General features: G+C 42.5%; 1 protein-coding gene across 3 annotated transcripts in view; it reads right to left on the bottom strand.

The window, feature by feature from the left end:
* Positions 1-15248, bottom strand: part of LOC144782012 (ribonuclease Oy-like) — a 128839-nt gene that overhangs the window by 58465 nt on the left and 55126 nt on the right. For all 3 annotated transcript variants that reach the window (XM_078661120.1, XM_078661119.1, XM_078661121.1), the window contains 3 exons: positions 12019-12086; positions 1829-1886; positions 1029-1093 (listed from right to left, as the gene is read on the bottom strand). In XM_078661120.1, coding sequence (XP_078517246.1) covers positions 1029-1093; positions 1829-1886; positions 12019-12086 — 191 coding nt within the window. The remainder of the gene's footprint in view (positions 1-1028; positions 1094-1828; positions 1887-12018; positions 12087-15248) is intronic.

Raw genomic sequence — 15248 nt, 5'->3', positions numbered from 1 at the left:
CCCCGCAGCCCTAATTGTGGGGCGAAGAGTTTGAAGGTGGGTGGGCATTACTGGGAACCTTTGCAAAAGTAGGGATTTCCGGTTTGTTCCCCCAAACAACGTAATTTTACTAAACAAAGACGTTTACCAAGGGTGTGTACTGGTGCACAGGGCATGGTCTTGCAGAGAAAGTATACCTATAACAGGATGTGTACTCTCCCTAGATGGTAAATAAAAAGAAAGGCAGAAAATCCCTCAATGAGGTTTAGCTGGGTAGTGCAGTGAGCTTGAAGGTGGGTGGGCATTACTGTGAACCTTTGCAAAAGTAGGGATTTCCGGTTTGTTCCCCCAAACAACGTAATTTTACTAAACAAAGACGTTTACCAAGGGTGTGTACTGGTGCACAGGGCATGGTCTTGCAGAAAAAATATACCTATAACAGGAGGTGTACTCTCCCTAGATGGTAAATAAAAAGAAAGGCAGAAAATCCCTCAATGAGGTTTAGCTGGGTAGTGCAGTGAGCTACCTAAAATCGTAGCTCAAAAAAAAAGATGACAGTTTTTCGACATAGAGGAAAGGCAGCCATGGAACGGGGTGTGGATTCCCCAAAATAGCAGAGTCCTTCGGGCAGGACATCCACACATGAAGTGTTGACCAGGTAGGTGTGGTCTTTCTTAGCTACAACAGATGCAACATGAGCCAGGATGAAGTGATTATGGCTTCTGCCAGTTTTTGTGACATTTTCAGCTTGCTTTTCATCTAATCATATGCTAAAGGTGTTCCATCTGCAAACTCTTTTCTCTTATCCCTGTGCTACCCCCACATCTCTCATTCCTTTCCTACAGTTGCCCCATGTCCCTTTCTTATTAATTTCTCCCTTGTTTGGTGCTTAAGTTTCAGGCATGTTCCTAACCACCGGATGGAGATGAAAGCTGAGCCTCCTTTGAAGACTGCTAGCTGGTGCCTGTGCACAGTGTTAAAGCATAGTAAGGATGCAGGTAGAGAAACGTCCTGCATAATGCTTTGGAGTAGTTAAGAGAGTGTCTTACCAGAAGTAGAAGTCCGTTTTGTTTATTAAAGTTGGCCAGTGCTGGGAAAGTTCATTTGGAAGGTCCTAGAATAAGAGAAGATGTAGAGTCAGAAAGACATTGATTGGCACTCAGTTGAATCACCCATGCTGCCCCACTTGCAGAGATTACAACATTGTTGCCACAACACTGAACTGCCATCCACACAACCTCATTGCGACATTGGTTTGTTTCCACGGTAACCTCTATCCGTCACTGTCTGAATAGCATGGAGTATGGCTACACCATAAGTATTACTCATTGTAAAGGTTTTATAGCTACCTTGCCTGGGCGGCTTGCATTTCAACCTGGATATTTGACTTATGGAGTTTGTTTTTTTAAGAACCCTGGGTGTTTTTTTAAAACACAGAACTACTCGTGCCTAGTATGTGCTAGCTACACCTCCAAAATCTTTCTGTAGAGGCACCGGAGTTTCTTATCCAAGGAGATATTGAATGCGCATGCTCCAACAAGCAAGGGATTGAAGGGTCTCTGAGGAAGGTACTGCCAGATCTTTCTTTGTCCATCCCAGTATCCATGCTGAGCTATACCCGTCAGTACCATGAAAATCATGCCCTCATGTTGGATCTTGAGTGCTAGACTGACTCCTTTACACTATTGGTTGTGACGTTGTACTCTCTCTCTTCTTAAAGGAAAACTTCATCAACAAATCCTCCCAGTGAAGACCTCTCCGGACCCGTTGATTGCCGAAACAGTGCTACCAAGTACACAGTTTTGGACCAGCAATCATTCCACTCAGCCAATGTACATTCAGAACATACCTGCAAGTCGGACTTGAAGAGATGCCAGCATGGGCAGCAGTTCATGATTTCACTGGGCCTGAAAGGGGGTTAAACAAGAGATGTTGATAAGGAGATACAAAGCGCACAGATACCCCTCCTTGAGCACCCACAGATCTTGAGAGCAGAGAACTATGTACTGTCAACTGCCACCAACAATTGATATGCTCCTGGTCTAAAGAGATTATTAAAAATGGGATCCTGTTCCAAATTAAGGGTGTAATATGTCACACAGAGTAGAATGGAGGATCAGAGGAGAAGAAAAAGAGAGAGGCAGAGGTTCATCCCCAGTATCAAGGATCTAATCCCGAAGGGGAGGGCCAAGTCTAGCCTCTTAGTTGCCCTCACACAACCTGAAGGATGTCATGCTTCATCATTGGGCTTTTTGGCTCCTCGTCGGGCCGTCCCTGCAATTCCCGATGGTCCACTGAAGGGTCACTTTCACGGAGATCTTTTTAGAGAAAAGCCATTAGGTAAGTGCGAGTGTGTGGGGTGGATCAAGTGTGTTAAAGTGTGTGCGAAAGTGAGTGCAACTAAGAGGCTAGACTTGGCCCTCCCCTTCGGGATTGGATCCTTAATACTGGGGATGAACCTCTGCCTCTCTCTTTTTCTTCTCCTCTGATCCTCTATTCTACTCTCTATATTTCTTCACATTGACTGGGTGACATATTGCACCCTTAATTTGGAACAGTGTCCCCTATGATTTAAACGGTCATTTGTGGAGCATGGACACTGGACTTAATAGGCTCCTGGTCCCCCTCTCTTTTTTTTGTTGACCTAAAGGGATCCTTCAAACAAGAAACAGTGTAGTAGATTTAGGGAAGTAGAACCTTACCACTACAGCATTGATACAAGGGTTAGGGTTACCTCAAGGCAACCACTGTCTTTCGCCTTGGCGGTATGCCGTAAGGAACCTGAGATTCCCCTGAGACTGCATAGACGGATGGATGGAAACGGACAGTTTCACCCTACTGCTATGTATCTGTAAGACAGCGTGCCTGTGGGGAAAAGGCCGAAAGGGTTGTACATTCATAGCATTTGTAGCAGCGTACCTGGAATGTAGAAGACACCGAATTCCTGTCTCCTCTCTATCTGTTGAGTAGCATGACTTAGAGAAAAGGCTGCTTGTGTTGATAATTGTTTACTTCCGAAGACGATAGTCTGGTAGGGATAGGAGAGTTGCACATTGTCCCCTGGACACCCTGTAAACTGTGTATCAGCACTCCTGGAAGAGGCAAGCTGACTTAGCTCGGCATACCTGTATAGTAGGGCAGTACGTCTGAAGCAACCGAGTTGTTTGACACTGCGTTTACTAAATCTGTGTGGAAGCATGCTTGAGACTGGCAGTGGTGTTGGACACTGGATATCTTGTATTTGATATAGTAATGTGGCTGTGACACTCTGATTGAGTTCTGGATACCCTGTATCTGTTTGTAACAAGCCCAAGAGGGACAAGGTTACAATACACTGTATTTACTATATTTGAGGTTTGGTATGCCATAGATAGGTGTGTTGGGACATGGTTTCTGCCTATATGTTTGGTAGAATGTCTGGTTGGACCTTACATCCCTGCATCGCTTGTGGAGTTCTTGGAAGAAAATGCTAGTTGTGCTTTGGGTTGCCTCTGTTTTTGTTGGCATGACTGAGAGGAACAGGCTGATTGATTTAGCTCTGGAATCACAAATCTAAGTGGGATTATATTTAGGGGGCAAGCTCATTTGGCACTGGATATAAATCAACACCGTCCTATAAGGATTCTAAAATATTTCTAATCACTGAGAGGCATAAAGTTCTAGTTAAGCATTCCAAAGTGTATTACCATCAGAGAGAAATAGGGGACAACATCGATCTCCTTTTACCGCTAGAATTTAGAATTGATCATTATCTTCAGCAACCTGGGTCAGTATATAAAAAAGTTGTGGTGTCAGATGTAGACATTTCAACTGTGACAGTAGTCATCCTCCTTATCCTAAAGTGTCCAGAATATGGTGCATATACATAAAACCGTTGCTCACAGCTTTTAAGCTTGCATCATGCACCCCCTGGGAGACCTGCCTGAATTCAGCAGAAAAATACATAGATTCATTCAGAGTTTCACAAAATTACCTCAATTTCTTTAAACTAAGAAACAATGCTCATGTCACCCTCTTTGTTTTTATTCCTTTTAACTTACCCAATTCTCCCAGGGTATGCTGGGAATCATGTAAGTTGTATGGTAGATCACCTCTAAGCACTTTAGTCCTACAACATGTAAGAACATATACCAAGCACTCAGAGGTCAAGCTTGCTGCTGACTAGATTCCCTATATTTGTGCTACAAGCCAGGGATGAATCTGCATAGTAACATGCCTGGTTGGGGATTAGAGTGATTTCCATATCTATATGGTACAAAGACTTGGAAGAATAGTGGCCGGGTCCTTGATTACCAGTAGATTACTAGGTATCTGTATGGAACATGCACAGGATGATAAGAGAAGCCCAGGCCTTGCTTCCCAGCATCTGTGTGGTAACCTGCCTGAAAGATGGTGATGCTCTGGATTCCTGATAACTGCAGAAACATTGAAACATTGATATGAATGGCATGTTGCCTGTGCCATGCACTCAGAGTATTCATTCCCTAGGATAACTGAGGGGCACATGACTTGGCTACTTGGGTCATAGTCCTATGGCTTGTGCTTCAGAAGACAAGGATTACCAGCAATTGCATTTGCACTCGCTGTCTTGCAGCACACCTTCTAGAGTAACCGAAGCGCTGTACTGGGAAGCCAGGGGCGTCTAGTTTTTAGCGCCCGGACATGGGTCACTCAAGACTAGATGCCATGTCCTGATTAGTGAAAGACTGGCATGCTTGTACAATATGTGGGGGCAACATTGTACTTCACAAAGATATACCTGATCTGAGAGGAAGGGCTCTCTAGTGCTGGCAACCCTCGTCATAACAATAGATGCATGATCTTTGCGTAAACTCAGGGTCACACGTTAGACTACCATTGATGTTGGATAATAGACTACCATTGATGTTGGATAACAGACTACCATGGATGTTGGATAATAGACTACCATTGATGTTGGATAATAGACTACCGTTGCCTGCTGCTGCTGCGAGTGAACTCCTTGCCATATCTCCACCCTGAGACCGGACCCCCCCACCTGCCTCCCACTGTCTCGCCGGTTTTGTCAACTTACCGGCCCGACCGCCGAGTGGAGTGCGGGTAGGGGACCACAACTCCCAGCGAGCCCTGCTGCACACGTGACATCGGACGGCGCCAGGCGGCGCATAAAGGTGCTGTAAGCCCCTGCTGAGTGGGGAAACGTTGTTGCCTGCTGCTGCTGCGAGTGAACTCCTTGCCATATCTCCACCCTGAGACCGGACCCCCCCACCTGCCTCCCGCTGTCTCGCCGGTTTTGTCAACTTACCGGCCCGACCGCCGAGTGGAGTGCTGGTAGGGGACCACAACTCCCAGCGAGCCCTGCTGCACACGTGACATCGGACGGCGCCAGGCGGCGCATAAAGGTGCTGTAAGCCCCGCCTCGCGGGACACCGGGCGAAGCCCGGGCAAAGGGCGGGCCCTCTAAGGCCCTCAGAGGCCGAAAGAGACCGGGCTGGGCCACCTCCCTTGGCTTTGCCATTAAACCGACAAAGGTAACCACCCCCTATATTCTTGAATAAACTGGTAGTGGCTAACTAATTCATTGATGGAGGCCAAAAGCAGGGTTACGGCCCAAAAAAACCCATGCATACAAGATCAGTAACCAGGAAATTGACGCTGACGCCAACCCCACTACCCACTCTAACCGCAATCGACAGAATGCTGCAACAAACTATTGGGGTCGTTGTTAATGCTATTGAAAATACTGAGAGACGATTATCTCTACCACCAAGTATGTGTCTTATAAGCCAATCCCCACAAGTAGTAAACGCACCTGTAAATATATCAAGTGTGACAGATTTATTACATGATTCAATGCTGCTACAATCCTATGTAGGTTTGCCAGGGAATGAGTTGAACCAAGCTGATATACCGCAACCATTAGAACCTACTGTGTTTATTGCTAGGGAGAGTAGGCTGTCACTAACTCCGAACCTGATAACAAGTGAGATAAACCGACCCTTAACATCGAATGATGCGCCTAATGTCACAGTGGAGATGGATGGCGGTGACACTAACGACATTATACCCATAGCTGATTCATCTAGCATCAGTCTGTTAAGTAGTACGAGCAATCACGGGTCTAATCAACCTAAACATAAATCCGCTCACAATAGGAAACTGTTGGTTGTTAATAGATTGGGCAAGGGATATAGATACAAACGAAAGAAAGATCCAACCTCAATTAATAGAGAGGGTCTGGCTCAACAAATAGAGAGCATGATAAAATCCCACATTGCACCAGTGACCGAAAGATTAAAGGCCTTAAGTGAAAAAGTGGAGAACTTGGAAAAACTGGGTATAGCTAACTTAGATCTATTAGAACACATTGGAACACAAGTAAAGTTACCTGTAATTAATGCACTAACTGGGAAACCCAGTAATAATAACAATAAGCTAAGTAGTGCAAGCAGAGTACCTAGTATTCCAACCCCAGTAGCAACAGTAAGTGAACCGAAAAAGCTACTTACCATTGGGCCAAATACAAAGATGGGTCAGAAAGCCAATGTGGGACAAAGGGAGACAGGTGGCCCCATTCATAACAATAAGAACATGTCAATACCTATGCGGCACATTAATAATAATATTATCCCTGCTACGATCAACCTACCACCAGAATGTAGATCGTATGTAGCTATCCTTGCTAACGTCCCTAAACTGAAGCCCACCCAATTAATTCGAAAATCAGGAAACCCTGAAAAACAAAACACTGTACTGGCTTGCCAAAAACTGCGGATTTCCAACAAGATGGGCAAATCAGATTATTTCCACGCAGAGAGTAGGATGGGTGGGACTGAGCAAAAAGGAGATAAATGGGGACTGCATAGTTATAAATTTCAGGGTTCCCGAATGGGCTAGAGACTCGATTTTAAATGCACCTATGCCCTCTAATCACGAATACAACACTACCCTGCTTCCCCTAGACTATTTTTACAGGAAACAGTTAGGAAGACAAGTCACAATGCAAACTTTTAACCACCCCGGGGCTGTACATCCTAATCATTTCAATGTAGCTAACGAACCAGCACCATTATATAATATATGGGACAACTTCACAATCCCGACCTTCAATAGATTCCAGGTGTTTAACTCACTAGATGAGAATGATTGACTGAAGGAAACACCCATAGTTTTGCATCCTGAAACTACTGTAGCTGGCGGAATAGCCACAAACGAACAGGGGTTAAGGGGTAAAAATGGGGCAGAAGGTGATAATGTGCCAAATATGATTAATAGTAACCAGTGTAAAAACTATGATATAATCATGCCCAATGCAACCATCATTATGGACAGAAATTTGAATGTGAGTCTTGAAACACCAAGAGTGACTGATCACCCTGAACTTTTACATGGCAGCCCGGATGATTTTTTAAAGGTTATTACCTGGAACATAGCGGGGATTGCTGCTAAAGTATCTACTCCATTTTGGGATAATTTCATCAAGCAGGGTTACGACATAATATGTCTACAAGAGACGTGGCATTGAGCACAAATTAACGTTGACGGATACACTACATATAGCGTGAATGCAGTAGCATCTCTGGCAGGTAGAGCAAAGGGTGGTTTATTGACTCTGGTATCCACTACCCTAACGGAGTTCAGCCCTGGTGGATATATGGAGGTGGGTCAGCATGCATCAGTTCTGCGTCTGGTGCATAGTAAAAGTAGGGATCTAGTTATAGTCAACTTTTATAACAATATTGTTGGACCCAACCGGGGTATGATTGTATCGGACGTAGAGCAGGCAATAGAAGAAACACTTGCGATACCAAGTAACCGCCCAGTAATTCTCTGGGCAGGAGATTTTAACATTAAAGCATGTAGTTACGCCCAGAAGGGGGTTTGTGGACATCGTGAAGAATACTCTGGTGGTAACAGCACAGTTTTTAATCACTTTCCACACACTAATTACGGAAGTGCACTTAACAATCTAGTAGCCAAATTAGATCTGGAGCTACTAGATTGTACAAAGAATAAAAATAATGAGAAATGCCCAACATTTAGAGGGAGAGATGCCCATACAAACATTGACCATATCCTGGTATCTAACGGATCTGTTTATTCTAAGGTCTGGATTATAGAACAGCCAGTGAGTGACCACAACAGAATTTTTCTGGAATTAATGGGTTGGGGCCCAAATACAAATGTGTACGGAAGACCTATCCAAGGGATTACGGCTGTAAGACCTAATGGCATGAGGATGAAGTGGATTAAAATAGACCCCACACAATTTATGGCAGATACAATTTTTAAATGCAGTAGCGAGGTAGGCTATTGCTTAGCATCTAACGTGATCCCGTCCGTTTTACTTTTTAACTTTCAGCAAATAACTAAAACAATTGAAAACTCCCTTGTGGCTAGAAATAGGAAGCCTAGGAGAATTAAAGCTGTGTGGTTTGATAAGCACTGTGCCCAGTCACTAAAAAAACTAAAAAAAGCACTTGAAGTTAAGCCCAGAGATACAGACAAAATTAGAGAAGAGCGTCTTAACTATAAGACTGCCCTAGCATCCAGAAAAAGAGAGCTGCAAAATGATGCGTGGACAAATTTGGATATGGCTGCAGAAACAAAAAATCATAAATTATTCTGGGAAATTGTAAATAGTCCCTTTTTAAAGAATGATAACATCCCTGAGATTACTTCTCATGTCAGTTGTCGCGCATGGATCGCCCACTTTACTGGGATTTTTAATTCTGATTTAACCTAGATGGGCCAATTTTAACTGTAGAAACAGTATCATGTTCTAAATGGTAGAAAATGCAGCTATCTGTGACCTTAAATGAGGTTGCAGAGGCAATTAGAAATAGTAAGGGTGGCAAAGCCCCTGGGCCTGATGGGGTGCCAATGGATTTTTATAAATATGAAATGACACTATGGGCCCCAATATTGACACGCTACTTTAACGGGGCCATAGAAGACAAGCTTCCTGTAACGTGGGGACAGTCAATTATTGTGCCGCTCTATAAAAAAGGCTCCAGGTCAGAAGCACGAAATTATCGTCCTATCTCACTCCTGGACTCGTCAGTCAAAATCCTTAGTCGAGTTCTATTAGTGAGATTGGAAGCCTGGGTTGAGGAAAATAACATCTTATTCCCAGTACAGTATGGGTTTCGTAAGGGGATGGGTACAATGGAGCAGTGTGTGAACCTTGAACTTATAGTCAGCAAGTATACTAAAGCTAAAGATGGTAATCTATTCCTGTGCTTTGCTGACTTGAGTTCAGCATTCGATCTGGTGGAACACACACTGCTCTGGCCTGTTTTGCTGACAATGGGCGCCCCAATCTAAATTATCCATCTTCTGGCCAGGTTGTATGAAAACCTATCCAGTAAAGTCAGATTTGGACCAGATGGAGAGTGCACCCCCTTTTTTAAAATCAACAGAGGTATCCAACAAGGATGTGTACTTGCCCCACTCTTGTTTTCCCTTTTTATGAATCAGGTAGATCAAATTTTAAGACAATCTAACGCAGATGCACCTACCATTAATGGTAACCCAATTCCAGTCCTTTTATACGCGGACGACGCGGTTCTTCTCTCCAGGACCCAGAATGGATTGCAACAATTGATTAATAGGTTTTATAAATTCACCGGGAGTAGGAAGTTGATAATCAATAAAGGGAAGACATTTACAATGACATGTGGTAAGAAACCAAGAAAATGTAGGTCCTTTTTTCTAGATGGGGAGAAATTAGAACCCGTTAGGAGTTTTTGCTACCTAGGCATTACTTTCTCAGGAGACGGGAGATGGGCCAAAGAACAAGCTAGTGTCCATTTTAAACTGGCTAGGAATACAAGCTGCGTTTTTAGATTTGCTGCTAAATTAGGGTGCCGCAGAATCCATGAGATGTTGTCAATATATAACTCAAGATGTATAACATCAGCCCTTTACGGGGCCGGGATATGGGGATATCACACCCAGAGTGCTAACTTGATTCAGCGTGAGGAGAATGCCTTCCTGAAACGATTACTTTGTGTCCCGACTATGGCCTCAACTGAGATAGTACACAGGGAACTGGGTATAAATCATGTTCATGAGTTAATTGCTCTACGCCCCTTGTCCCTATGGCGCTCGATCTGGGCAAAAGAAGAGACGAAATTCACTCAGGATGTGATTAAAGATTGTCTAAAGCTCGACCGCTGCTCAAATATTCCCTGGTTATGTCATATACAATATTGGTACAAGATGCTTTATGGCTGTAACATCTTTAAAGACCAAACAATGGGGCCAGTGTTGTCTAAGCACGAGCTTAAAGTCACATTCTTTAAACATACAGACGGGACCAGAATGAATAGATATATAAAACAAAGTACGTTCAATTCCTATTTGGAATATAATACTAATGAAGGCTTTCAAACCTATTTTACCATTGTTAGCACCAGTTCCCACCGTTTTGTATTAACCCGCCTGCGGTTGGGAATTGTGCACCATTTAGTGGCATTCCCTACAATTAAGAGATCCGGGACCTGTCTATGCCGATGTGATGGTAAATCTAAACAGAGTGTTTGTCATTTTATGCTATTTTGTAATTTTTATAGTTCTTTTAGAAAATGTTATCTGAAACCCATCTTTTTAAAATACAAAATGTGTAGTACAAAAACAGCGATGCAACTGATGTTTAATTTAGAGGCCCCAGATATATGTTTCCATGTGGCCACTTATATTTTGAAATGTATATCTGTACGGAAATCAATTATCGTATGAATTCAACCCATGATTGTGACTATTAATCATTTTCCTTGTTGCTGGTTTTGCACCTGATCAAATTTATTTAACACAGCTAATTTTTGCACATGTATCAGAAAATGAGTACCTTGACCACTTATAGCACTTTATATTGCGAATTTGCACATTTACCAATAGAAGAACTCACTGGAAAACATTTTTAGATTATTCAGGCATGTGTCATTGAATGTATATGTACTCCAGGAAGGATGGTATATCGATTTTGCACTTTACTTTGCTAATTTGCATGTGTACTACTAGACGTATGCACTAAATAAGCACTTTAAGAATGTTGGATATGCGCTCCTAAAATGTATAATGTACATTAGTAAGGCACCTTATATTGTTAATTTGCACATGTACTAGTAGACAAGCGTATCAAAAAGCACTTTAAGACTACCCGACATGAGCTGTTAAATGTATATCGCATTCGAGTAAGGATGGCATTTGGTAAACTAAAACTGATACAAATGTATGATGTATTACAATTTTATTTTGCTTGTTGCTATATGGTTGTATTTATACATACCGAATAAAGCATTTTGAAAATGAAAATGAAATAGACTACCATTGATGTTGGATAATAGACTACCATTGATGTTGGATAAGTCTTTCATCCTTTCAGATTAGGAAATGGGTACCACAAGATAGTCAAATGTTTCATATATTGTGAAACATCAGTTGTACTTCTGAGCATGAAAAGGAGTGTAAACAAACACTATTGCCTTTGGGGTCTTTTTAGATCTGGCAAGATAGCGTAGTTGTCTGAGGGATGTATTGTTACCAACTCTTTGACATATACATACTGTGGGCCTTGACTGCACCCAAAGCAGTAGTACTAACTCATCTTATGCCATTGGATTTTTGGCATATCATGTCTCATTCTAGGAAGTGCTCTATTGCAATGAATTGGAGACTATTTCACAACTCAAAAGTGAACTCCATAAGCACTCTGTGGTTCGCATTCGGCTCTTTATCTCCTATATGCATTCTATACAGAAAACAATACATTTTTGCTATAGTTTTCCCAGTATCGACAAAGGCAATATGGCATGCTGTAAGGTGATAAAGGGCATTGGTACATGCAATGCACATATACAGCATTTGTGAATGCCTGTGTTTACGTATATTGTCACATTAAACTAGACCTAAAGGCTTTGTCAGCCCTTGTTTGACTTGAAATAGTGAAGTGGGAGTGAGGCCACAAACCCCTGGTCTTTCTTCATTCAGTTTGTGACATCTGGCATCGAAGCTAATGCTGTTAGGCCCACACTACAACCATGCTGATCTCCTTACCAAAGGCCGTGGATGGTCCAGTTCTTCACAAATGATGGAATCACGCAGCTGAATTTGGTGCTTAGGCCCTATAAATAAAAAGACATAGCTTCAGTTTACTCCTTTCACAGACAGAGCTCTCCTGTCCCACAAGCACAGCTCCCAGCACACGGGTCTCGTTGTGAGCTCCAGGAATGACCATGTGAATAGTCTTCTTCCTTTTCCCTCGAAAAGTGGCATTGTCTCAGTACTCTTCACTAGTAATACGCCACTCCTTCTGATCCCAAACTCCCCTCTCTACAACTTTACAATTTATAGACCTATGCAAGGAGGACATGCTTAGGGCTGGCCCAAGTGACAGACCGTGTACTGTAAGCAGTGCTTAATTTGAGACAGTGGTTTCCGGTGCTCAGCACTGGCACTTAATTGTCAACACAGCACTTATAATAGTCTGCCACATGGTGGCACTATTTGTCTAATTTAGAGTTGAGTATAACACCAGTTGTTCATTAATTCAATTTAAAAAAAATACTACTACATGACCACTCAAGCTATTCTTACAGATTTGGGGGCCTGGAATAGTCCGAATCGTAACACTTGTAGGAGTATGATGGTTAGTAGTTGTGTTGGTACTGTCGGTGTCAGTGCTGGGAGGGGCAATGGTGATGCAAGCTGCAGTAACCTCTACACGAGGGCCTTGGCACTTATTTTTTTTACAAATTAAGTACTGACTGTAAGGCAGAAAAGTACGCGTAAAATTATATGGAGTCTGTCCACACTATTTAAATACACTATGGAGAAACTAAAGCATTGGAGGCCAGATGTACGTTGCATTTTACCTGTCGCAAATGGCCCATCAGGCGTTTGTGACAAGTAAAATGCATTTTCAAATGTACCAACCCTATTTTGCGAGTCGATAACCGATTACTGGCTCGCAAAATAGGGTTTGCGAGTCGCTATTAGGAAGGGGCATGGCAAGGGAGTCCCCTACTAATAGCAAGTCGCACTGGTATGTAGGAATGTTTTTCATCCGTGAATACGGTCGCAAAACATTCACAGTTTACCACCAATTTTAAATTGGTGGTAAGCCATTCTCAAATGGGCCCCAAGGTGCCCCTTTCCCTTTGTGAATGGGGCTGCCAACATTTTTTAAGTGCAGGCAGTGGTCTCATGGACTACTGCCCATAAGAAATAATGAAAAGTAAACTTTACAATTTTTATTGTTGAAAAGCATCCACTTTTCCTTTAAAGAAAATGGACTGCATTAAAAAAAACTGCTTTAATTAAAAAGCAGTGGTCTGCTGACCCTAGCAGGCCACCATTCCTGTGAGTGCTGGCCATTCCCAATGGTTCGCAAATTGCGACCTGCCTGCCTCATGAATATTAATGAGGCAAGTCCCTTGCGACCCATTTGGGAAAAGCAAACAGTGTCTCAGACACTGCTGTACATCAGGTTTAGAGACTCGGAAATTGCGAGTCGCTAAAAACCGCAATTTGAGAGTCTCAAACCCTGATGGTCGTACATCTGTCTCTACCATTATTAGTAAAGTAGCACCATTGAACTCAATATGTCAGCTTCACCCTGCTACCCTTGATGAACTTAGGCAGTGGGAAGTAAGGAGTAATGGTGCAGGAATTAATTCTGAAATATATAAATAAATCAGACACATAATATGACGTAGTGTGAATCACATAGGTTCCCTGGGAAGTAGGGAGCCCCAGAACCTGGACTTTGTTAGCCCTTTGCATGTTTTTCAAGTCTTCCAACTTGGATTCCAATTGGAACAGAGAGGACATGCCACAGTCTGTAGGAGAATTTTACTGTTCGGGTTCCTGGGGCGATTTTGGGTGTCTTATGGCTGCCAGTTTAGTGCTCAGACCCTGCTCATCTCAATCTGTATTGTTCCCCCTCTTATTGGGATGTGGCACAGCTTCCACTGCCGAGACCTTGCTCCATGCCGTCAGAGAACTGAGACAAAAACATCTAGTAGAAGGGCTGATAACTCACTGACCTGTCCCTATAGGGCAATATGGTTTGTAGAGCCCCATCCTATTTGAATTGCAGTGCCTAAGTAGGAACAAAATATAAAACTGTTTGGGGCTGTAGCTCACGCAATGAAGTGATAGTACTTTTTGGCTTGTTTTTGTTGTTTTTATGTGGAAACAAAGACCAGTTATTAGATGTAGCTTTGACTGGACATGGAAGTTTATTGCGTGTCTTTACTCGCTCATAATGTATCTGAGTTACAAATGTACTATCTTCTTGTGGAGCAAGCTTTAACCGCTCAACTCATTTACCTTTGGAAAATTAAGTGCACTAAGGGAGTACTGCCTGTGGCAGAAATTGATACAGGTGTGATACATGATACCCTGGGCATGACTCAGATGGTCTTTTATGTTAGAACAGTAAGTCCATGGCTATTGACCAGATGGCAGGTATTTCGGTTTCTAGTGGAATAAAATAGACCAATGTGCAGTACAATGTATAGCATATTATACTAAATGTTTTACCACACAATTACCCAAGCTTTTTGCTGTTGGTAATGTGACATGGTTTAACATGCCATGATACAGTGAAGTCACATTGCTAATGTGATATTCTTGTGCCACTTTAAATCAGTGTAAATTATAATATTTATGTGTAGCACTTTGGAAGAAATCAGCCTTTTCTGCAAGAACACCCTTGATTTTATGCTTTGTTCTGGATCACACTTTTGGCTGGTATTAAGACTGTATTATGACACTACTGTTCAGAACCACGGTGTGTGCTCTGACCCTAAAATTGCATTGATCAAATGTTTCACCCAATTGGTATGTTTATTTTCCAGTAAGGTCATGGTAGATAGTGCATACATTGCATGAGTGGTGGCAGTCTGTCTTTAAGCCACCCACATATTTTCTAGCAATATATGGTGCTAGTGGCGCCCCTATTCTCTCTGTAAGCTGTAGTTTAAAGACACTACTGTAACAATTAGCTAGGCAAGTGCCTTTCTCTTGTAAGACAACATATTTTCATGTATTAGGGAACCCCTAAAGTTGCTTTGTAAGCCCACCGGGCATGATTCCAGATATGACAAAATAGCATGCTATATATTTGACGTAGGTGTCTTCACAGTGACTGAAAATTTAAAAGCCATTTCCAATGTGGAGGTTTAGACAACCCTTAGCAATGACAGGGCTAGGTGTGATTACAATTATATTTTACATCTCTGTTTGGGGAAATGTTAGAAAAATAATTCTAAGTTATTTTC

The sequence above is a fragment of the Lissotriton helveticus genome, chromosome 9, assembly GCF_964261635.1.
Source record: "Lissotriton helveticus chromosome 9, aLisHel1.1, whole genome shotgun sequence".
NCBI lineage: Eukaryota > Metazoa > Chordata > Amphibia > Caudata > Salamandridae > Lissotriton > Lissotriton helveticus.
This window is presented reverse-complemented; position numbering and strand designations above follow the sequence as displayed.